Source organism: Leptonotus elevatus, chromosome 9 (assembly GCF_054856555.1).
Source record: "Leptonotus elevatus isolate MCC_2025b chromosome 9, RoL_Lele_1.0, whole genome shotgun sequence".
NCBI classification, from domain to species: domain Eukaryota; kingdom Metazoa; phylum Chordata; class Actinopteri; order Syngnathiformes; family Syngnathidae; genus Leptonotus; species Leptonotus elevatus.
The window spans coordinates 22751321-22777012 of record NC_141247.1 but is presented as its reverse complement, the minus strand read 5'-3'; the positions used below and the strand labels follow the sequence as shown (position 1 = coordinate 22777012).

At 38.6% G+C, this 25692-nt stretch overlaps 1 protein-coding gene across 1 annotated transcript in view; it reads right to left on the bottom strand.

Moving 5' to 3' along the window:
- afg2a (AAA ATPase AFG2A) overlaps positions 1–25692 on the bottom strand; it is a 105198-nt gene that overhangs the window by 77189 nt on the left and 2317 nt on the right. The window contains exons 5-12 of the mRNA XM_086085669.1: positions 25024–25632; positions 23890–24019; positions 23751–23807; positions 22938–23061; positions 21377–21478; positions 20884–21037; positions 8381–8535; positions 290–499 (exon numbers count right to left, since the gene is read on the bottom strand). Of these exons, the coding sequence (XP_085941795.1) occupies positions 290–499; positions 8381–8535; positions 20884–21037; positions 21377–21478; positions 22938–23061; positions 23751–23807; positions 23890–24019; positions 25024–25632 (1541 nt within the window). The remainder of the gene's footprint in view (positions 1–289; positions 500–8380; positions 8536–20883; positions 21038–21376; positions 21479–22937; positions 23062–23750; positions 23808–23889; positions 24020–25023; positions 25633–25692) is intronic.

Sequence of the window (25692 nt, the reverse complement as noted above, 5' to 3'; positions counted from 1 at the left end):
AAATGGAGGAAATAATGACTGATTCAGAGAGCCTTCATCATGGCCTTTAGTTTGACATATGACTCCATGTTGTTTATGGCATGTCCGTTTTTCAACTTATTGTTGAACTTTGACCTGAGGCAATATCTTTACGTTTCAAGGACAATCAGAACCAAACAAATTAATCAGCCGAGTAACCTATCAACATTGACTACATGTTCATCAAGTGTGTAAACAACAACAACAGATGCTGATCATGATTGAAGCAAACAACAATGCAACTTTTGCTAATAAAGACAGACAAACTCACTTTGATGGCCAGGAAGTTGAGGCCACTTTCATTGGCCAGGGCCTTGGCTATCATGGTCTTAGAGCAGCCCGGCGGTCCGTACAGCAAAACCCCCTTTGGTGGTTGGATGCCCATGCGGGTGAAGGCCTCGGGGTGCCTCAGGGGCCACTCCACGGCCTGCTTCAGTTTCAGCTTCACATCCTCCATCCCGCCAACGTCAGCCCAGCGGACCTGCATAGCGGATAGGGATTTTGGACAGGAGTCTTGAAAAGCAAGAATTACTACATACAGTGGTGCCTTGAGAGATGAGTGACCTGACTTGTAAGTTTTTCGAAATACGAGCTGTCATTGGGTCGATTTGTTTGCTTTGGTTTACGAGCATAATTTGAGATACGCGTGCTATATGTTAGCAATGAACGCAACTCAACTAACTTCACAACTAGTAGACGTTTGACAGATAGTTAACAATTTGAAAAAAAGAGGCACCAAGCTGTTTTTTTTACCATTCCCAGTTGAAGTTGAGTGCCGAACTTAACATAAAGCAATGAGAATTACAACACATACCTTTAACCTTTAGAAAGTCGGTTTAGCATAGTGCTAACAAACAATGAAAATTGACATTGACAAGCTGAACTAGTTTGCTCCCAAAAACGTATAAATATGTTCTATTTTAAATGTTACCATGGTCCCAAAAACGTATATGTATATGTTTTTATGTTGTTTTTTTTTCATGCTAGAGCATACAGAAGGCTTTGATGCAGCCTCTGAAATGAAGAGAACGGCTGAAGCAATGGCAGTTTTTACAAAAACGGCCAACAGGTGGCAGCAGAGTATAAGAGATCAACCACGGCCATGTTGCAACAAGCTCTTTTCTCCACTGTTAATGATTAAACTTAGCTGTATTCTAATGCTAATTGCTGCAAAATGGAAAAACTGATGGAAAAGTGAGAGACTCTAATCTTTCTTTTGGTAGGTTCCATGTTTTTATAGCAATAGCACACAATATTGCAAAATCAGTCAAAATCCAGTAAACCAGCCGGGAGCGAAGGGGGTTGCTTCAGTGAAAATGGCTGCGAGTGAATGAGTTAAGAAATGTAGTGCACATGAAGCGATAGACACAAATTTGTTTGCAATATTGTTGTCATTGATTTATGACTTACTGATTTATGTTTACGCCACATTTAGAATTTTGATAAGTTGTCGTAGTGAACGCTTAAAAGACTGCAAGTCAAAGTGTTTCCTTAGTTCATGGTTCATTTGACTTTATTTAATGTAAACCTATGTGGCTTAAGTGATAGTGTTAAAAACAAACAAACACACATTTGTGTGGGGAAAAAAAGAAAAAAAATCACACAAAATCATAAACGTAATATTAAAGGGAAAAATAATTAAATTCTATTTCAAAATGGTTCCGCCTCACTCGAAATCCTTCAAAGATCAGACAAACAAACTGATTGTTTGCATAAGCCAGCCTCATTGAAGACCTCTCAGACAAAGCAAATGGCCATAAATTGTTCCGGATGGACAAAAGCGTTTGAAGCATTAAAGGGAATATTTGGAAGGACGCGAGGAACTGAAAATTCCGGTTGAATTATGAGCCGTCGTAAGAGTCAGCCAACGGCCGCTTGTGTGAGCGAGGGCGCGAGGCCAGCGTCTTCCCGCACTAACGCTTCCATTCCGCTCTTCAAATCCACGCCGTGGTGCACTTGTAACGCCTTTTCATCCAAATCACCGTGCATTCTTGCGCGGTTCACATAACCTCTCACCATCTGCCTTCATTCACGTCGAATGGCTGTCTGAAACTGGCCCCTTTAAAAAAAAAAAAAAAAAAAAAAAACTCTGAACATGCTATAGCGGTGCCAAAACCAGTTTCCACTGATGGAAAACAAATAGAAGAATGCTCCTGGCAAAACGCTTATATCTTCCACCTGTTTCCCAGATGGCGAAAAACTTATCTGTTTCCAAAGTCATAAATGCTTGAAGGGAAAAGGATTACGAGCGAGAAAGGAGACAGAAAAGCAGAACTGAGTTGCAGAATAGTGACTTTAACAGTGCTTGTTTACGCCAAAACAAGCTATGCCATCATAGCCAAAAAAAAAAAAAAAAAAAAAACGCCTTACAGATGATTTCATTTTGAGAAGATGCATCGGAAGTACGTGTCACACATGCCACAGGCTAAATAAACTTGGATCCTCACCGACATGCTATAAAAAGCTTGTCCTTCATTCAAGATGTATCACTTACAGTGGATATGAAAAGTCTACACACCCCTAATGACATACATTCACGATTGTTATTATAAAAGCTATGCTACAAAATAAAAGCTAAATGGCTAAAAGGGAAGTAGTAACTGGTATTTTTGTGATTGTAAATGCTATGCTACCAAAAAAAAGCTAAATGGCCAAAAGGAAAGTAGTAACTGGTATTTTTGTGATTGTATGTGGTATGCTAACCCCCCCCCCCCCCCCCCCCAAAAAAAAAGCTAAATGGCTAATAGGAAAATAGTAACTGGTATTTTTGTCATTGTATATGCTATGTCAAAAAAAAAAATCTAAATAGCTAAAAGGAAAGTAGTAACTGATATTTTGATGATTGTATATGCTATGCAAAAAAAAAAAAGCTAAATGGCTAAAAGGAAATTTTTAACAGGATGTGTAGCAGTGACAAAAGCCAGCAAATTTTCACCATTTATTTTAAGAGAAACATTGAAAAAAATAATTTAAAATGATAATAAAGTTTGGCTTTAAGATATGAACATAAGCAATTATACATTTCTATGTGTTCTTATGCACTTTTGTTGTCGCTTGTTTTAGTATACAGCAGCTAACTTCCTTGCTATATGACAGCTAAAAATTGTAATGTTGTTGACAGTCTTTATCAAGTCATCTCCTGTTCCTTGTAATTTTAACTTTGAATTCCTCCATGTCTTTGACTGTCTTTTTGCTTGTCCCGCAATCACCCCCCCCCCCCTCCAAACCAGCCCCAGCAACACCCTCCATAACCCCCCTCTCCCGACAGAGGTAACACATCCCAGGCCACCGGCGCCGTCTCCGGGGAACGGAGCACCTAATGGAAACCTGGCGTCTGGCCACATACTGTAAATACCAAGCAATTTATGGACAGCGCCGAGCGAGGGGGGAGGAACGGGCGGAAGGAGAAGGAGGGGGAGAAGAGGATGAGAGAGAGAGATAGGCCGGAAAGCCAGAATGCTTGTTTAGACAGCCGGGATTGAAAGAAATGAAAAACAAAGGCGTAAAAAAAGCAGACATACTGCGATGAATGATAGCAACAGTATCACCATAAAGCAATCATCAATACAAAAGAAGATAAACCATTTATGGCACACCAAAATATCAATCTTTATTTTTCCCGTGATACCACCGCTATCAGGATAAAAGCGATTGTGCAATAATCAATATCAAGAAAAAACATCAACTATCCATCAATATCAAAACCATATTGATAGTATCATCATATAGCAAGGGTGCTATAATCAATAGATAATTTCATATACTATAATACATCATACAATGAAGCAATATTTGAACAAGCATGCAATAACATCCTCACAGCGATTATAGTGGGGTGGCATCCACCCATTTTTATTCGAATTTACAAGAAATACGAAAATACAACTGAATGGAAACGCTAGAAATGTGAAAAAAGGGTCCAAAATTCGCCAAAAAGTTTTTACGCTTAGACGGGGTGGATTTGGAAGCATATCAAAAAAAGAAAAATGCGAATTTGGGCTATGGAAACGGGTTTTGCGAATAACCGCTGGTAAGGCCGGATAGACGTCGCACGTTTTGACAGGATATTACAGCACACGTACGTTTGTAGTTCCAAAGCGATGTCGGACGATAAAGTAAGGTATGTTTGGGGGGGACGACGAAACGGAAATCTTTTTGGAATTAATTAAAGAAGCAAATATTCATGCCATTTTAGATGGAAAACAGCAAAGAAGCGCTACGGCTTATCAAAAATTACAAAAGAAAAGTCATATGATGTTATCGCACGGCGCAATCGCTTCCTGGTCGTCTTCTTCTTCTTTGAAATTACTGGTGGATCACATCTTTATGGTGTATAGCGCGCAAGTCGCATGTCCGTTTTGTGCATTTTCAGTAAATTCTCTTTAAAGATTCTAAACAATTGGATGCAAACCTGACTTGTACGACAATCAATACTTTTGGAAGAAAACCGTCAACGATACATTTCAAACAATGCCAATATTATCACGATACAGCAATTTTGTGACAATCAATAGATTGAAAAAAATCTGCTTGATACATGATTCAACAATCGTATTAGTATCACGATACTACAATTGTGTAATAATGAATGCATTGGGAAAAAAACATCTATAATGAGTCTCTTCTTTCATCAGGAAAAAAAAGAAGTATATTTGTATCTATTTCTGTTCTGCAGCAATTAGCATTAGAATATAGCTAAGTTTCATCATTATTCACAAATCGGTTTAAAACACTGGAGAAAATAGCTTTTTTTGCAACATGGCTGGTCTCTTATACTCTGCTGCCACCTGCTTCAACCACTCTCTTCAGTTCAGAGGCTGCATCAAAGCTTTCTGTATGCTCTAGCATAAAAAACATAAATTTAAAAAAAAGTATAAATATGTCTTTGGGAGCATGGTAATATTTTAAATAGAATGTATTTATACGTTTTTGGGAGCAAATGAGTTAAAAAAAAAATTCTCCCCATATTGTGCCAATTTCCTCTAGTATTGAATTGTATCAACACGTTCCCTCTGCTGCCACCTACTGGCACAGAAACTGCATTTGCTCTGCCAGCACAGGTGCAGCGGACTGCCAGCCCACATTGCATGTCGGTTTTTTACGACGAAAAGCTGGCGTGCGTCGGCCCCCGCCACGCGTTACTCAGCGAAACGCAAATCACTCGTCTCGAGGCTTTGCGTGGCATTCTTGCTCTGAAGATTTTAACGGTTGCACGGCCGGCACGCAACCATTTATTGCGAGGGCGCTTTAGTCACGTTTGTGGAATTACAAGGTCGATGCTTTGACTCACACCTCGTTCGCTGGCTCGAAGGCTTTTTTTTTTGTTTAGTTTGAAGACCCACTTATTATCTTTTACTGTTGTTTTCTGAACTTTACAAGAGTTGCTGGCGCTTTGATGGGCTCAGAAAGGGAGAAATAAGTTTAAAAGCCAGAATGAAGCAGCTCTTGTATGCAAATGATGACACGACATCTCCATTTGTTTGAACATATGTGAGATTCTTACTATTTGCATGTCCTGTTAAATGTACATTATTCCCCCGCGATATAATTTTTTAAAATCAAATCTTCTTGAACATTCGTTTTTATACGAGTTGAATAACGGTGTAACAAAAAATGGTTTGAACTGCAAAAATTGTGTTGAATCGAACCGCTTCAAATCGGTGAATTTTGAAATATATCTAGATACGCATATAATTTTATTGGAGAGAAACGTATATCTCGATGTTAAAATAGCAACAAAAAAATTAGATGCATCGTACCCTCTCAAACCGAGAACCATATCAAATCAAATCAGGAATCCAACCGAATGGAATTGTTCCACTTTCAAACGGAACAGTCCTTGAATCGTTTCACACCCCGTGTTCGAACGCAGCACGTTTACTTGTGAGGCAAGACTCACCTACGTCATAACCCACCTGATTAGGCCCCGCCTCCTAAAGAAACACAATGCACATTTACTGTTTTATATCAATTTTATGCTTGCAATTTTTCCAATGTTTTTATGTCACTAAACAACCAATGAAAATGCATCTCACAACAAGCATTCCCATTGGCTGCCATTTTCTATTGCGCCGGAGGAAAGGCGGGGTACACCCTGGATTGGTCGCCAGTCAATCACATGAAACATACTGAAATTCACTTTAGAGTCTTGAATAAACCTACGTAGGTTTTTGGTAATGTGCGAAGGAAACATGCAAATGCCAAACAGGAGAGCATGAGCCGGGAATTGAACCAAGAACTTCTCGACTGCGAGGCAGATGTGCTGCTAACCGCTAGGCCGCTGCGCTGTCCTCAGTCAAAAATGATGTCGCTGAATTCATCGCGAGTTAGTACGAGGAAAAAAAGATGAGGTAACTTCTCATAAAATGAGTAAAACAATATCGATGTGCAAGTTTGCGTCCGTGATTGGCGAGGCCTTCCGAGGAACTCGGGGCACGCATTCATCCGGCCTCCGCTGGAAGTTTCTTATATAAAAGGGATTAGAAACAAATGTTTGCACTCATGTGGATATAATCAAGTCCGGGGCTCTGTGGCTAGCTTTTCAGCTGAGCTGCCAAGGAGGAAGGTTGATTTGGGGCGGGGGGTTGGGGGGAAGGGGGGGGGGGGTCACTTTCCAGTTCCAGGAACTGGCCGCAAGGAGTGAACATCGCTGGATGTGCAGAGTGTGGCAAAGAAGATAAGACGGACATATCGTCTTCATTTTCATGTTGTTGTTTTTTTTTTGGTTGGCGTCTGGCATGAACCGTCGCTGAGCCCATCTGCTTTCAATTACCAACAGAAAATGACGCTAACCTTCTTCCTGTCCATTATGTCCTACACTTGCAATGTCAAAACATCCTGCGTCTTGCCACTGTCCACCCCCCCCCCCCCCCCCAAGCCCCTTCCTCCTCATTCCCCCTTTTTCTTTGAGGAGAGGTTATTTACACTCCGGCTAACTTTTTTTTTATAAGGAGAAGTGAAGGTATTTGAGAGCAAAAAGGGAGGCCAGGCTACTCTTTGAGTGATTTAAGGTCATCTTGTGGCGTTGGGTATCAATTATGCTATCAAATTTGACGGATTCATTGAAGTGGTTGAGGGAAAGTCTCCATAGGGCACTCATCTCCCTGCATAGTCGCTAGTTCGCTATTGGTTGCTAATTCGATGTTTTGTTTTTGTCTGTGAAAGCTAGCTAGCCACTGAAAAATTCACCTTTTCCACATTTTTAACGGGGAGCCGAAATGCTCTCATAACTGCTTAACTGAACGAACATGGAGGGTTTACAATATTAGGGGTTTTAGTAGTGCTAGCAATGTTTCTTCTGCTTCGCCACACCTAGCTGCGTTAGCATAAGCAGTTCCGTTTTGCTAATTCAATGTTTTGTTTTTGTCTGTCAAAGTTACCTAGCCGCTGAAAAATTCACCTTTTCCACCTCAAACGTGGAGCTGAAATGCTCTCATAACTGCCGAACTGAAAGAACATGGAGGGTCTACAATTTTAGGGTTTTTAGTAGTGCTAGCAATGTTCCGCCCGCTTCATTGCACTTAGCTGCGTTAGCATTAGCAGTAGCCACATTTCACTCTGGTGATTACCGCACAGTTGGAGGAGGCTTGCTGAAAAAAAAGGATCTTCAATCTGACCTTTGAGCAGTGGTTCTCAACATGTGGGTCGGGACTCGAGACACAAAAGTGTTTTGGGTGGCTTGCGGACAGTTAGCAAAAAAACAAAAACAAACAAAACCCAAGAATTTGTATTTCAATTTTTTCAAAACAGTACCGAAGTGTACCAAGTTTCCACATTGAAAATACAATAGTGGATAAGTGATAGGAAATGTTACTACTTGTGCTCTAGTCACAAGCTACTCTATAAAGAAAAAGAGTCCAGCTCAGCCTTCAGCTGGCGAACATCTTCGCTAGCTAGCAATATGCTCCTGGTAGTATGCCAAAGTCATTTGAAACTGCGCTTTAAAATGAAATATACTGTGCATGTATTTTCAGGAGCCATTTTTGAGCCCAAAAAAAAAAAGAAGTTCTGGGCTTCTATGAAAAGGGGGGCAATGTAACAAAAGGAAGATGCAATAAAAAATGTTGGTTGCGATACTGTATCGTAACAGTCTTAATAAAGTGTGTTGTGCGTTCATGGATTAAGAATTAAGTCGGTGAAACCAGACCGGTTTCATCCATCTCAGGTCTTTTTATCCTGCACCGCCCCCTACTGTTGACCGATACTGATGTCAAAGCACCCTCGGGCTCGCACTGCCAACGTCACATGACTAAACCTTAAAAACTGGTGAATTATAATCAGCTTACTTCTTATTCCACAAATGCAATATCAATTGTTGACTTGCATTCCACTTTACACGGAAGGCTTCCTGGGCTTACTCTACCTTGGGCACGTCGACGGAGACCTCCCTCATGGCACTGGGCTTCACCACCGACATGGCCCATTGCAGGTCGGAGAGAGTGACCGTCACTTTGCCCGTCAGCTGCTGGTCTGACGGATTGTCGGAGGCGCCGATCGCTCGTCTCAGCGCGTTTAAACCTGCAGAAAGGACACTTTAGGTGTCAAATCTATTGCATGTAGATTCTGCTTCAGACGTTTCATTTCGGGGGTTGTGTTACAGAACAGAGAGCAACAAGGTGGGGAAATGTCACTTTCGGGTGAAATTTCAGGATCGTCTCAAAATGCACTATAACCATAACATGTTAGCTTAATTTGAACTTTTCTAAAAGTTTGTACATGCCACTGCAGTGACAGTTTTCTGGCATGTGCGTTACGTATTGCCAACTGTTCAATGTTCCAGTCCTGTTTGCACAACTTGCAGTTGGGCTCTGACAAGGAGCAGAACGATATCCTTCACAATAGGCAAAGCAAGGCAAGCCTTATTTAGATTGAGAATTTCGTACGCAAGGTCGTTCAATGTGCGTCACGTAATCAAAAGTACATTTAAAAGCATTTCCAAACAAAATAATTCAAGACATTAAAAAGCAAAGTAAAGAAATGAAAAAGTAGCTTGCTAAAATTACTTCTTTTTTTTTTAAACGCAAATATTTGGGAGAAAATTATTTTAAAAAATCATAGGTATAGAAAAATCCCATCTTTTAACTTTCATTTAAAAGCATTTACACTTGAATTTAAAAATATATATATATATATTGACAGCTCAGTATTGTTCATTCTGTAATTTTACCCATTTGACATGTCATTACCATTGCTCTCTTTTGTAATAATTATTTTTTAATTTGTATGCGGGTGAGTATGTGCATGTGCGTGTGAATGTGTGTGTGTGCATGTGTGCGTGCATACTCATTAGTTCACCTAAAACCTATTAAAAATCCCATACCGTTCACCTAAACCGAATACTTCAGAATCCAGCTAGAGTCGTGAGGTTGTCACGAGACCCGAGGAAGGATCAAAGAACAGAAAGGAAAGTGAAATCCAGCACCAACCAGATAATTACACTTGAATTCTATTGGCAGCTTATTCCATTTCTGTGCAGCATAACAGCTAAGTGCTGCTTCACGATGTTTGCTTTGATTTCTGGGTTCCACTAATTTACCTGGGACTGCAGACCTTAGATCCCTACTGGATTTATTTTTAACAATGTTGTTTTTTTTTTTACCTTTATTCAATGCGATTATTATAGCATCTTATTCTCCTCACTTTTTTTACAGTGCAAAAACTCGCATGTAACACATCTGATTTACACCGTTCAATTTTCAACTTCCTGGGTATATATATCGTCTGATTCCACATTACTTACAGTATTCGCACAATTTAACATTAAACATAAACTTTTCTCCATTCATTTTCAATGGAACTGACTTTTTCTAAGTACCCCCTTTTCCACGCCCACTTCCGTACATACGAGTGATCATCATTACTAGCTCTCTGATACTGCGCCATTTTGTACATTCGATGGTTCGATGCCAACCGACTATCATATCAGGAAATGGATTATAATTTCTCTGAAATGATTAAAGCCCACCTTAGACAGATTGCGGTTCAAGTTTTCTATTTATTGATTTGTCACAACTACGTATACATTTTTTTTTGTACACATAATCACATAATTTATCTTTCAATTGACTTCATAAACACATGCATTCAAATCTTAGCATTCAGCGTTCCCACGCAATTTTCTGCAGAAATGAGCAATTCCTTAATGCATTCAAACCCTTCAGTGATTTATAGATCGGCAGAAGAAGTTGAAAATCAATTCTACAGCTGACTGGGAGTCAATGTAGAGCTTTTAGTAATGCGCATCTCTTATATATCTATAAACAGGACTGATAATTAAAAGCAAACACTGGGTCGGGTAAAAAGGTTTGAATTGTTGCCTTGGAATAAAGTGGGACATTTATTTGCCAAAGTAAAGGCAAGCGGGCAAGGAAGTGGGACTTGTTTACGACGCTGTGACTCAAGGAGGTTTCATCCCGGCTCCAACTTTTGATCCAATTTAAACTCAAAAGCATTCGGGCTGCTGCTGCGCGATGCGACCGTACACGCCGGGCAAATGCAAACCAAATGAAATCTAATTCCCACCCCCCCCCCTTTTTTTTTTTGACAGAATTGCGTGAGGTTTGAATAGGAGACATCAGCATTAAAGCCAGGAAGGAGACGGGCAAAAACATTGATGTGTCACTATCAAAACTCAGCCTTTGTTGGCCTCACAAAAGAAGTCACGGGAAGCCGCTTAAGGAGGAGCTCGCGAGGCGTCGAGAGAGTTTCCACGCACAAAAGCAGAGGATGTCGGGAAGAAAGAGCGTATTTATTTGCAGGGAAAGGGGGTGTTTATTAGCACAAAAGAGACGGCTCCTGGCCGGATAATGGCCTAAAAGCGGGAGAAGTTATTCCAAACATTCACGGCGGACAGAAGGAATGTTCTGTTCGTTTCACGGTGGAACTATTTAAAGCTCAAAGTCTGGGATAGTGCGGTATTTATCGCCCCGGCATAAAACGTCAGCGCGTTTGGATATTTATGATATTCCGCGGTTGCTATGAAGCCGACGTTGCGGATGGATTGTGAGGTTTTAAAGACGAGACCATGCTTTCGCACACATAAGGAAATTTGGGAGGTGATTGCAGCAACATTCGATCAATCATACGCGTTTGAGGTCAACCGGGTCGACGCGTCGCATGCCTTGTTGTTGGAGGTACAACGTTTACGCAACAACAAATTGATTATCAATGTTTTGCTTGAAATTGTCCAAATCTTACAAATTTCAGCCACAGAACAGGAAATATTCTCAAGTTATGTAGTCCTCCATGAAAACACAACCGGGGGTTTTTTTTTTTTTAATACAAGGCATTTGCAAACATTTGCTTTTACGTTGGAGAACAATTGTCAACATTTTTGCCAAGTTTTTGACATGTTACAGACCAAACCAGGAAATAAATTATAATTAATTTGTGAATTTTCTGCACTGTCAGTTTGACGTAATGTCCACTTTTTGAATAAAGGAATAAAAATAAAAAAACATTAATTAAAATTAAAAAAAAATGCAATCAATTATTGAAAGGATCATTTGTTGCAGACCAAATTCAAGTAATATTAAACAGCAGTATCACCCATATACTACAATTTATGTCATATGAAACTGGAGCTGAAAACTAAATGAAAACGACAATAATGGAACTATGCCAACTTGCTTCAGCAAGTGCTGCTTTTTTGGCTAGCAACTGAGTTCAAACACGTTAAGCATTTGACTTTTTATTTGACTTTGCACTCCCATTTTTCCCGATTGACCTTACCACCTATGAACAAAAAAAGTATATTTCACTGAAATATTGCTCACAATCTGTTAGTGCGCACTTCTCCTTTGCCAAGATAGTCCCTGCACCTCACAGGTGTGTGGTACGTTCTGTTGAACCAGTTTCCTGCTGTTGGCCAAAAACACCTCAAACCTATTAAGTGTTTTCGCGCATTTTATGAAATGATCTTGAAAAGTGTTTTGAGATCATCGTTTGTCTAAACTGGACTAAGTGCAATTTCTGGAGAAATCGCGTGGGAATGCTGAAAGCTCAAATGGTAATAGATTTGAATGCTTATGAAGTACATTGAGAGATAAATGATGAAATGATGCACTTTACCAACTGTGCCACCGAGCAGTGTCAGACGCCTGATCATGATGTTAAGTTATATGTATGAAAGTGGGCGTGGAAAGTGATACTTAGAAAAAGTTCAATGTCAGTCCCATTGAAAATGAATGGGGAAAAGTTGATAAGGTAACGTCAAATTGTGTGCACATACTGGAGGCGTGAATTTTTGAAGCAAGTTGAAATTTGAACGGTGTAAATCGGAAGTTGTTGTACGGCAAAAAAAGTGTGAAGAAGCATTCCCACAATTATAACCATGTTTAGGTGGGCATCATCTTTTTGTTTGCTATTTGTTGTCACACGAGCTAGCTAGCACTATAATGGTATATCATTGTGTGGTGCAAAGCAAACTTCCGCCGGCACTTAAAACAGCCCGTCTTCTGGCCTGAACTTTATTTATTTCGTATGCCACTCGCTTCTCAGTTTGATGCGGAGCACGACGGATTTGCCAGGTTACATACCTGAGCTCTCGCCAAGCCGCCTGGCTCGCAAAGTTCGGGCTCTACGCTTCCAAGAAAGGCTCGAAAAACAAACGAGAAAAACGCTCCGTTCGCCGGCCCTGACAGGATGTGGGCAAACGCGTACGATCTGGGGAATCTTTCGCAATATATCACACGTTCGCTTGTCACTAAATCATTCGCGCTCGTTTGAATTCTATTTCAAGTCATCGAATGGTGTCATACAGATGACTACAATTTCAAGTAAAATATTTAGCGAGCTGCCTTTTCCTGTGACAGTTTAGACGAGCAGAGAAGGCCTTGCCGGCCCACCGCCGGTTGGTACGAAACCAACAAGAAACAATGCGAGATAAGGAAAGGAAACTAAAGAAGGAAGGCTTGTTTTATAACTCAATGCAACGCAATGATTAGTAGTTCCAAAGCCATCCCGCAACTGCGTTTCCAACCCCACAGTTGGCTAACCGTATATTAGCGACAACCGTTTCCAGCGCATGTGCGCGCCTTCCTGCTCGGAGCCAGAGGGCTTCTCGGTGTGGCAAATGTTGAAGTGGTCCGGACGGGACGGGAGCCAGCGTCAAGACATATGGGGGGGGGTGGTGTTGGAGGTGGTGGGGGGGGGGGGGGGGGTTGGGGGTGCATCCTGTTTAGATTTTCCATCTTGAGGTGAGCGAAACCGCAAGAAACACAATGAACGCAGGTTTTGTAGCGTGGTTCTTCCTATCGAGTATCGCTGAACTAGCGACAACTTCGCTAATAATTGCTTAGCTTGCAGCAAAAACACAAACAAACATCTGGTCCGAGTGGAAGCGAGCTGGCGAGGCAGGATGTGGAAGGAAGCCGGGGTGAGGCGGGAGATGCGGCGCACCGGCCGCAACGTGCAACATGTGCGCTAACTGCCCCCCCCCTCAACGGCAGCCTCCGCCCCACAGAGGATGTTGGGGTCACAAACAAAAGCTGAAAATTGTTCCAGCAGGGTTCTTGCAGGAATCACTAAGTTACATTTTGTACCTTTTTTTTTTAGACCATTAGGAGAACATTTTTAGACCAACTTCACTGAGAGCCAAGTTAGCTTTGGACAATTGTCCTGTCTCACGAAGATTAAATTAACGCTTCATGTGGTACCTACAAAATAAAAGTACATACCGGTACATATTTCAGCTGTCAGGACAGCTTTATTGTGACAACAGTGCATGCAGCAGTCCACATATGACATTTTCGCACAGACAGCACACGCATGTTGTTACTTTTTTTCGGAATGGACGGAGCGGATGTAAATTTTAAGACTTGGGTAAATAAAATTTGGGGTATTTTTCAAGACATTTAAGGTCTAAAAATAAGGTTTTTGAATTTTAGACTTTTTTTTAGATCCCGCGGGAACCCTGTCCAGAGAAAGACGCCAATCCATGAGGCAATCTGGGGGTTAAAAGATTGATTATCAATTGTAAAAATTAGTATTATATTTTTTATTTTTGGTCTACTATTTTGTGTTATTTACTAATCTTTTTTTTTTTTAATCACCAATGTGTACTTTTCATCTAATCTGTCAATTTTAAATTTTTAGTAATATTTGGTGATTTTTTAAATATATATACTTGGGAATTTAACGCTGCGATATTTTTGTCGAACATTTTTAAAATGTTCTAATATTTTTAAAACTAACTAGATTTTTCACATGTTCACCAATAGTTTTCGTATTTGTTTTTCATAATTTTGATATTTGTGTATTTTCCATCTAATTATTGTTCTTCCACTATTCTTTTATTTTAATTTTCGCTCCCGGCTGAAAACTAACAAAAAACAAAAAACAAAAAAAAAGATAATAATTTGCGTTAACGAAATAAAATAAAAACGAAAATGCTTTTAAAAAAAAGGAAAACTAACTTAAACTACCTTTTATGTTTACAAAACTAACTATAAGCATAACGAAAATGTCCTTCGTTTTAGTCTTTGATAATTAAGTCAATGCATGTTGCCGTTGGGGATGATTTTAAACATGATTTTAAGTATATTTATTTCTACATTAACCAGAATAAGGACGTTTGAAAATATGTCACACAGAAGTGACGTCATCTAGCAGCAGCCAATAGAAAAGCACCTTCAGATGAAGTCGCGCCTTGGCGACAATTCAGCGTGCTTGACTTTTAGCTCCAATGGCTCGCCTCGCCTGTTTTTTTCCATTTAACTCAGCTGAAATGCAACGCTAGGTAAGAAATTAGTTACTTTTTTAATTTTACCATGGTGTTTATTAAATATTGCGCACAAGCAATACACTTAAAAAAAATTATACTGAAACTAATAAAAACTAAGAGAACCCCCCTGAAAACGAATTAAAACTAACAAAAAAACAACAACCTCAAAACGAAATAAAAACTAACTCAAATTTGAGTTTCAAAACTATAATAACCCTACTGTATACATTTATTGGTTTTTAATATGGTGGTATTTTTCCAGATTCTTGTGTCGTGTTTATCTAATATTTGGCATTTGTTCAAAAACTTGTAAAATTGTGTTTTTTTTTATTATTCTACCACGACACACGTTGGGATATTTTAGGTACAGCTTTTGTTAACAGAGGGATGCCAACTTGCAATAAATATTGATGACAGAAGGACTTCTATTAGGTATTTTCATTGACATCCTGCAACGACGGCTGTGTTAGAAGACACTTAAAAGGTCAACAAGTCCAAGGTCTTGGAGAGTAATATATTTCTCGACACTTTTCCTGGAAATGACCGACTTTCTCTGAAAACCTCCTGAGCTGTACGTGCAGTTGCCATGGCGATGGTATAACGGTGACCTTTTGTCACAGTGAAAACTGCCGGTTACATCCGACGCTTGCTGAACCGAGCCGCCACAAAAGCGACGGAGGGCCAATGTCCTTTTGGTTTGGCTCTAAATCGCCATTTGTCTTCTAATATATTTGATCTATTATTTGTGGCTTTGATTTGTACTAGTTTTGCACTTTTTCAAATATTTAAAGGTTGCTCTTGGTGGTATCTTTTTTAAATAATTTTCACTCTATTATTATCTAATATTTTGGCAATTTTTTCCCATCATAATATTGTATTTGAACTTTTGGCTAAATATATAAATATGTGATATTTTTTGTCCTATTTTTCTTAATGTTTTTATACTTCTTGCCTATAATAACGTTTTGTTATTATTTTCTAATATAGTTTAAAATTGGTGTATCTTAGTATTTGTAATATTTAGGTACTTTTCATTCAATACATTTGTCAGTTAAATTGTGTTTTACTGTTGCGTTTTTTTTATTTAAAGATTTTCCCATTTTTTTGCCTTTTTGTGTATTAGTCTATTTTCTATATTTGTTTCTACAATTAGTGTATTGTTCATTTAATATTTTTTGTTGAGGTATTTTTCACTTTTTTCTTAATTGTTTTATTTAATTTTTTGGTTTACTATTGCATATTTGCTAAATACATTTTTTATTATTATTTCCAACTACAGCAATACCACAAAAGTGAACAGCCCTCTTTTCATTGGAAGTTGAATATTATGAAACCGCACTTTCATGGCGGGGCCACTTGTTTTGCAAATGTCCATTCTTGAATATTGCGATCCCTTCTCCATCTCTGCAAACAATTGGGAGTCCGCATAAGGTTCAAATTAAAGCGTGTTGTGTTGCCTCGCTCGCTTTTCCCCCTCCCTTTTTTTTCCCCCCCTGCCTGTCTTCCTTCCCATCGGATGTTTTCATAACCAAGCCCAACGTGTGCTCGGAATGGGCCAAAAGCACTCAGGAGAGAGAAGCTCCCTGAAGCCAAAAATGTTGGAATCGCATTGCTGAAACAAGTTTGCGCTGCCCCGCGGGCGTCCGTCAAGCTCGTTTGCCGTCTCATGTCAGGCTGCTTCTCCTCGAGTCTTGTCACAAGCATTACAAGGATTAGCCACCAGTAAAAGGTGACAGTCAAAAGCTGCGCTCATCCACCAGTAAAGGCCAAGGCACTTAATTCGATATTAGAAAAATCTCACAGCACACAACCAGAAAAAAAAAAAAAAGTCTCCAAAAGTATATCAAGTGAAGTAACGATGATCTCGTGGCAATTTGCTGAGTGCGAAATGTGGTTCAACATTTTGCCAATTATTCAGTTATATAAATGACAACAGGATACACAAGTCAATGGAACCTTCCGCCATCTAGTGGAAGAGGAAATAATTGTTCTGCCTATCACTGCATGTCGCTGATATAGATCGATTAACAAAGATACAAACACTCATCCAGTATTTTCTTTTCATTTCTATTTCTCATCTAATATTTTTTTATTAATTGTGTCCAGTAGTTAAGTAATTTCCCACAGTATTTATGTTAATATTATATTTTTAGATTCATATTTTGTTTAATTTTGAGTAACGTTTTCCTAATCTATTTTTTTCTAAAACCTTTTTGTCATAGATTTTATTTCTTTTTTCTAATGTACTGTTTGTGTACTTGTAAATTTCTCCATTTTTTGTCTAGAACACTTATTTTATTTTTTACTTAATATTTTTGTACTTTTATCTAATAATTTTCCAAATATTTCTAATGCTTCTCTTGATGCCACATACTCCCCTACTCATCCAATATTTTTCATTTAGTATTTTTCTTTTTATTTCTATTTCTTATCTAATATTTTTTGTTAATTTTGTGATGTACTTAAGTAATTTTCCACAATATTTATGTTAATATTATATTTTATTAATATGTTTATGTTAATATTTTGTCTAATCTTGGGTAACATTTTCTTAATCATCATCTATTTTTTCTAAGACCTTTTTGTCATATATTTTGTTTTATTTTTCCTAATATATGTGTACTTATCGGAATTGTCTTCTTAATACTTCAATTTTTGTTTAACACTTATCTTATTTTTTACTTTTATTTTGTACTTGTATCTAATATTTTCAAAATATTTCTAATACTTCTCTATTTCCTGTCTACAGTTTTATGTTTTTCCCGATATATATTTTTTCAATAATTGTGTGTTTCGTTTAATATAAAAGTTATTGCCTTTTTTAATGTTTCTATTTTTTTTAACATTCATGTGTTTTCCATATTTTGTTTTTAATACTTTTCTATGTGTGGTATAATATTCTCATTACTGATTGCCCGATTGCTTTTGTCATTTTTCCAAATATTTGTGTATTTTTCATCTAATATTTTGTTTTGTTTTGGTAATTTCCTAGTTAATATTTTCAATTAACTTTTAGTATTTACTTTTTTATATATACATATTTTATGTATTTATTGATTTATTTATTTTATTTTATTATTTATCAATTTTTAATTTTTTTTTATTTTTATTTTCCACCTATCAAAAAAACCTCCACATTTTTTCTCTTGTCTAATAGTTGTGACTTGTGCCCACAGTATTGCTCAAAATTGAATATCCAACGTTCCCGTTGCTCAAGAGCGAGTTGCGGGACAGCATCTCTCGGGAGAATTGCAGAATACTTTGGCCGTTACGCCATCACACGAGCGCAGTAACATGTTCATTACTGGCTGGCGCTTCGGGAAAACACTCTCCGCACCTGCACCCACAACAGCTGCTCTCTCAGATGAAACACAGCAATAGAATGTGCTGTTCAAGTTTGAGCGCACACACACACACACACACACACACACACACACACACACTTGATCGGTCTCTCTCTCACCTTCATACATGCACATGCGCACGCACGGCCAAAAGTGAGGGAGCATTAAGTGTCGGGGTCAAGGAGTACAAGCAAACCATTTGCGTTTTTTGTCGGCCCCCCCATAAAGCTTCGCCTGATGTTTACATGAGATTTTGCCAGCGTGTTTGAAAGAGAAGTACTTTAGAAGGTCTGGCCGCCTGGCGTTTTTGCGCCATTTGGGGTCCTGCCGTGCACAATTTATGCCAAACACACAAAACTCTTGCTGCATATTTTCCGGCATTTGTCTACCTTTTAATTTGCTTTGCGACCACTTTAAACTGAAGTGCGTTAGCCAATTAACTTTGTTGTGTAAGATTTGTTTATTATATTATATTATTTGCACTCACAGCCATTTTCACTGAAGCAACCCCCTTCGCTCCCGGCTGTTTGACTGGATTTTGACAGATTTTGCAAGGCCCACAGAATATTGTGTTTTATTGCTATAAAAACATGGAACCTACCAAAAGAAAGATTAGAGTCTCTTGTTTCATCAGGGGAAAAAAGTAGATTTCTATCTGTTTCGTAGAAATTAGCATTACAATATAGCTAAGTTTAATCATTATTCACAAATCTGTTTAGAACCGTGAGTAAATGAGCTTGTTTGCAACATGGCCCCGGTTGATCTCTTATACTCTGCTGCCACCTGCTGGCCGTTTGTGTAATAACTACCATTGCTTCAAGCGTCCTCTTCAGTTCAGAGGCTGCATCAAAGCCATTTGTATGCTCTAGCATAAAAAAACCCATTACAAATGTAAAAATACGTCTTTGCGACACTTAAAACATTTACAATAGAAGGTATTTATACATTTTTGGGAGGAAATGAGATGATATATTTTTTGATTTTTTCAAATATTTCCATCCATTGTCTTAATTTGGGTTAGGCGGGTTTCATCTAATACATTTGTATTGTTGTGCATGTACATTTTTCTATTTGTATTTGGTGAACAGAGTATTTCCATAATTATTTATAGATGTGTTTTGGATGTTTTTTAAATTTAAAAAATTTAGTTTGTATGAGTGTATTTTTGTATTTTATACTTCATTTGAGGATTCCTGAGGATCGTAATTAGTCGAATAAAAAAAACGGAATATTCCAGCAACTTCCCAATTGTCTGTGTATTTCTAAGCTCATATTTGTGTATATTCTGTCTAACATTTTTTTAAGACAAAAAATCCCTGCATTTTAGTAATTTTTGATTCACGTAGGCCATATAATCCCGTTATTATGTACATATTCCTTTAAATTAGTTTTATACTTGGTCCAATATTTTTGCAATGACTTCCTATTTTCCATCTGATATTTTGCTAAATTTCTTCTTCTTCCTTGCATTTTCCATCTTTTGTTTTGTCATCATTTTCCAAATATTTGTGAATTTCCCATCGAATTGTTTTCCGTCCATGAGTGCACAATTTATGCCAAACAAAAAGCTCTCCCTTCATACTTTCCTGCACGCATCTGCCTTTTAATTTGCTTTCCGGCGGGATTCAACTGAAGCGTGTTAGCCAAATAACTTGGGCGGGGGCAAGTAAATTACTCTTAGTTGTTAAGTTAGAGAAGCGGATCTTTGTGTTTATTATTGCTCATAATCAATTTTACAGGCCCGCTTTTTTTTGTTATGGTGGGCTTCCCCTGTTTACAGAGGCTTGTAAACAGCAGGGCCCGGATGTGGCACTAACGAAACAGGCGCACGTACACACGCACACGCGCGCATGGAAATGAGTCATGTTCCAGCAGGACGCCAAGAGGGTCGACAAGAATCCAGCAGACCACATGACAGCTTACAATTTGGGGTTCAATTTCTTCAACAACATTCATTATTAAAGTTATATCATATTTCGATGTAACTCTCTCTTTTTTTTGTCTTCAACTTGATAACATCTACTGTATTTGTTGGCAATTGGTCCAAAATCAAAGGAAGCTTTTTTTTCTTTTTCTACAACACTGCTGCAATATGATATTTGTGCACTAGAGGGAGACGTTTAAGTCTACCACAGCTGCAGCACAAACACTTTAATTTATTTATTTTTCGATAGGAATAGACGTTAAAAACGTTACTTCGTTTCCGTAGATCCTGAAATGAATTGCTCTACGGTATCGGCACCTTCACCCAAATTCAGATTGCCATGTTCTCCCTTAAAAAGCCGCCCGTCACGTCCAGCTCGCCGCACTTAGATGCTCGAAGCGTGCGCTCGGACCACCCAAGAGGCGCATACACGTACAACAAGTCAGTATGTGTGTCATCTGGGTGTGCGAAGGGTTGTGGAGGACGAGGAGGAGGAAGAGGACGTGGTTTTGGCGGTTTCTGTCTTCGGGATTGGAATACCACGGAAACCCCCGACCGACTTCCTTTTCGGTTAATATCAACACGCGGAATTGAAGACAACGAGTCATGATTGTGGTTTGGAGGCGCTACAACAAGAAAAAGCTCGGGCAACACATGGATCAGTGCTCAGATAATTAACTACACTTGCACAAAAAAAGTCATTTAAAATGACACCGGTTCGAAATATTTTCATTATTGTAACTAACGGTTGTTAGCCGTCATGCCGGAACAGTGATGTGAAATTTGAATTTTATTTCACAATTGGACCAGAAAAAGTCTCACAATTCTAACAATAAATGTGTCATTCGATGAAACGCACTTGTCACCGTCCTTACCCGCTTCTTTGCAAACAGCAGCGAGGTCGGCGCCGACGTAGCCGTGAGCGACGTCAGCCAGCCGCGCCACTTCCTGGGAGGCGGCGGAGCACGGGACTGAGCTCAGCTGCTTGCGCAGAATGTCGGTACGCTCGGCGGGACCGGGAACGCCGACCTGTCAGCGGGCACTGGCGTTAGCGACCACATGATTGTGTTGTACCCACTACAATTGGAAGCGCTAGCTACATAAATCAGGAACATTATACGTATAAATCAGAATAGATTTATGGCAAAAAAAAAAAAAATCACCTTGCCTACACATCCTTTTTTTGTCTTAAAAAAGAAAAACCACAGGACAGAATAGATTTACATCACAATTGGCCTTACAATGAACATAGTTAAACTACAGGTACTTAGAATAGAGCCTTGGGGAACTCCAAAAAACATTGCACTTCACGACAATATTGTGGTTACATCTCTAGAACTAAAACATAATTGGCTTTCTAGTAGGTACCTCCAGCTCCTTGTCAAAGCGTCCAGGTCGCCGCAATGCCGGGTCAAGTGCGTGGGGCCGATTTGTGGCCCCTAGGACTAGTAGCTGTCCCGAGTGGCCCTCCTGGAAAGAATCGGAAACCATTTTGAACTTACAAACACAATGATGAGCATGAGGATTAAATGGTGACATTGTGGAAAAAAAAAAAAAAACTAAAATAGAATTTTAGTTCATTTTAATTAATTTGAGCCGGTTGTGTCAATTAATCCTAAAATAATCCTTAAATCCTAAAATATATATATATTTTTTTTAAATGTAGTGATGATGAATGTTGACAGATTAATGATTACAGTATGGTTCGGCTTGAAAAATGACGGATTAACGATAAGAGGCAGGTGTCAAAATGCATCATTCTGTAAACGATATGTAACTCATTATGATGCAAAATAGCAATTAATCAAAATTCAATTATAAATTTTTTTGAGAGTTCAGTATTGTTCATTCGGCAGCAGTCTTACCAAGTCAACATGTCATCATCATTGCTCTTTTTTTTTTCCTGGTGTTTGTGGATCTCACTCTGTTTCATCTATCTTCCTTCCATTCTTTAGTCTCTCCTCTGGTCTCTTGAGGTCTCCCTAATTTGTTGGAATTTAGACATTTCTGGGGTTGGTGAAAGATTCTGGTTTTGTAACTGTGGGTAGTAGGTGGTTTCTGGTTGGTGCTGGATTTCACTTTGTTTCATCTTTCTTTTCTTTGATCTTTCCTCTGATCTCCTGACAACGTCGTTCAATTACAATTTCAATTATTACACTCTACAATTACAAAAAGAGCATAATCGTAAAAAAAGAAAAGATTATTAATACTAATTTTTGTTTACATTTAAACATTTGCACCTTTTTTTAAATTTAAAAATAACAAATTTAATCAATTCTGTTTCATCCGAAAGGAATTTGCATTAATTACAGTGTTTCAAAGAATTTCATGTGAATTAAATTTTCTTGTTTTGCATCAAAAAAAAATAAAAAAGATTGTCCTAATCATGATTTCAATTATTACCAAAATAATGGTGATTAATATTTTCTTCATCATTAAGCGGCTCCGCATACAAAATGCTGATAATTAATAAATATAGAACTTTATTTTATTTTTCTATTTAATTGTTTGAATGTCCTGCTTGCTAAATGACGATAATGAGTTCTCCTCCTTTGACTAAGATTCCTCCCCAGTAAGCCGTAACGCAAGCAGGAATGATGGAGGAGGCGGAGGAAGTGATTTGTCCAACAGACCAATCAAGTGCATAACCTTGATCCTCTGGACAGGAAGCCTCGCAGCACCTCTGAAAACAACTCCTCCTAGCTGATAACCGTCCGGTCGCGGTGACCCGAGGTGATTTACTTCACAGGATTCTATTCAAAGTGTGTGCGGGGGTCGAATCCAGCGAGCTGCCACGATGTTTTAAGCATTCCCAAACACAACGTGTGCCAAACATCAAGTAATGTCCTCACGGTACAAGCCTAAAAGCATCAGTGGGGAGGACAAGTTAAAAGTGAAGGGTCGGGCCAGGTCTTGACAGGATACTTACGGAGCCGATCCCGTCCATGAGAGTCAAGAGGGACGCCACTACTCGCTTCTCCACCTCGTTCTGCGCGCCCTCTCGCTTGGGACACAGAGCGTCCAGCTCGTCGATGAAGATGATGGAAGGTGTCCTGGCAAAAAAATAAAACACAAAAATCGTCAGCATTTTTGCTGGATTCCGTGTAAAAATTGTAATTTCATGAATTTTTTTTTTAATATTAGCCAAAAAATGTCCGAATATTACACAAATAATACAGATGTTTAAAAAAAATAAAGTTAATTCCAACAGAGCCTTTGGGAACTCTAAAAACTTCACAATACGTTTAGTATTATTGGTATGAATAAAAGTAATTTTACGAATAGAGTGAAAATATGATAATAAATAAATATGCTAAATAAAGTTGTAATTAGAACAGAGCCTAGGGGAACTCCAAAAATATTAAACTTCTATATCGTTTAACATCGAGACAATGTGTATAGTATTACCGGTACAAGAAAAAAACAAACATATATAATATTATATAATATATAATATGATGAAAATGAAGTCATTTCACCCTAAAAAAGACAATAAATTATAAGAATAATGTCATAAAGTAAATCATAGTATAAAAAAAAAAAAACTAGTAATGAGGAAAAAAGTCAAGATATTACAACAAAATTTCAACAGTCAAAAATATCATAAAACGCACAAAAAAGTAAAAAAAAGTGGCAATATAATCCTAATGACATCCATCTTTTTTATTTTTGGGAAACAATGACAATACCACTCCTGTCCAGTAGGTGGTGATCAATCCTACATGCACCATGTAAATGTTACCTTTTTGCTGCCTCTGTGAAGATTTGCCTCAGCTTCTCCTCAGTTTCACCATAAAACCTGAAGAGGAACATTACGACCCCACTCAGTTTGTATGACAGTGATGACATGGACCTTGCCATTAGCTTAGCATTAGCTTTACTTGCTCATGATTTCCGGCCCGTTGATCACCGTCATGTGAGCGCCCACCTCGTTGGCAATGGCTCGTCCGATCATGGTCTTTCCCGTGCCGGGAGGTCCGTAGAGAAGAATTCCTCGGGGAGCGGGGATGCCTGGTGAAGGCAAGAGCTTCATTTATAATTTCAATAAATAAGAATATGTATAGAGCTGTCAAACGATTAAAATTTTTAAATCAGATTAATCACATTTTAGAATTTTGATAAATCACGATTAATCGCTTAATTAAAAAGGCTTCTTTTTTTTTTATTGCCCGCCAAATTTTTATTTTTCTACATTAAATATGAGGATGTCGTCAACATGTATTATCCACTGCACACGCTCATCCTCCAATTTTTCTGATAAGTGAATTACTTACTTAAAAATGGGGAAAAAAATGACCCCAATAGTTTGGCATCATGAACAAATATTATGTATGTAGTTGTGATTATTGTTCAAACACAACCTGTGCTAATGCTACCTTTAACGTAACTTTGACAGCACTTGTACATGAAAAAAAACATTTCAAGAGAAAAGTTGACATGTTATGAGAACATCATAGTTTTGGAGAAAATGTATTTTATAAGGAAAAAAAGTTCAAACATTACAAGAATAAAATTTTAATTTTATGAGAGAAAAAAAAGTGTCTGGAAAAATACATAAAAAAACTCATAGGATAACAAATGTTATGTTAAAAGAAAAATGTAAATACAAAAATATAGTTGTAATTTTTCCCAAGAAATTGTCAAAATGTTATAAAAAAATGTATTCCAATAAAACACACAACATAAAATAATATTTTTCAAAGAGAAAATATTATTTTGTAGGAGAAGGTTAGGAGTTTAACAACAACAAAAGTCAAAAGAAAAAAAATCTAATAATACAGCAATTCCGCCATAATTTCATGAAAAAAAAGCTTCCTGGTAGTCTTTGAGAATTTTGTGTTATTTTCATAACTTAACAAATGTATTTTAGCAACATTACAATCTCCTCATTTTTAATATGAATTTGTATCCCTGCCAATTCCGAGTTGACATTAAGTTTTGTTGCTTTTTAATTATAATATATTAATTTTATTAATTATATATGTATATATATATATAAAATTGTCATTACATACCATAGCTGGAGAAGAGTTGCGGGTGTTTGAGGGGCAGCTCTATGGTCTCTCTGATGACATCCAATTGGCTGCTGAGGCCGCCAATCATGCTGTAGGTCACTTTTGCTCTTTTGCTTTCAGCTTCCTTCTGCTTGGCTTTGCCTCGAAAACTAAGCTTGGTCATAGAGGCCAGACAGTAGAAGGTGTCAGTACTCAACAAAGCAGCAGAGGGCGCTATGGGGACTTGGGGAGGGCATTCTGTGCTGAAGGAACCCTCCAAGCTGGTGGTCTTCTCCTCGCAGTCCGCAGGGGGTTCGAGGTGGTTCAAAATGGGAGATGCCGGGGTGAGGGGAGGCGGGCAGGCGGCGGGTCGGTGCGGCGTGCTTGCCGCGGGGGTCCCCCGAGGACCCCCGGTGTCATCTAAGGAGAGCAGATCGAGCTGGAGGGAGAGGTCGGCGGGGGTGGAGTCCTGCGCAAACGACTCTTCGGTGTCACAGGAAAGAGGAGGAAGGAGAGACGACATCTGGAGGGCGCCGCCGTCTTCACCTCGTACGCTTTTCACGAAAAGACTGCATGGCCGGCCAAAGTATGTGACGGACACAACGTTGCCGGGAAGAATGATGCTTCCAACTGGGGGAAGAAAAAGACACGAAATCGCCACATTGAATGCTACGGCTGTTTGTTTCATTC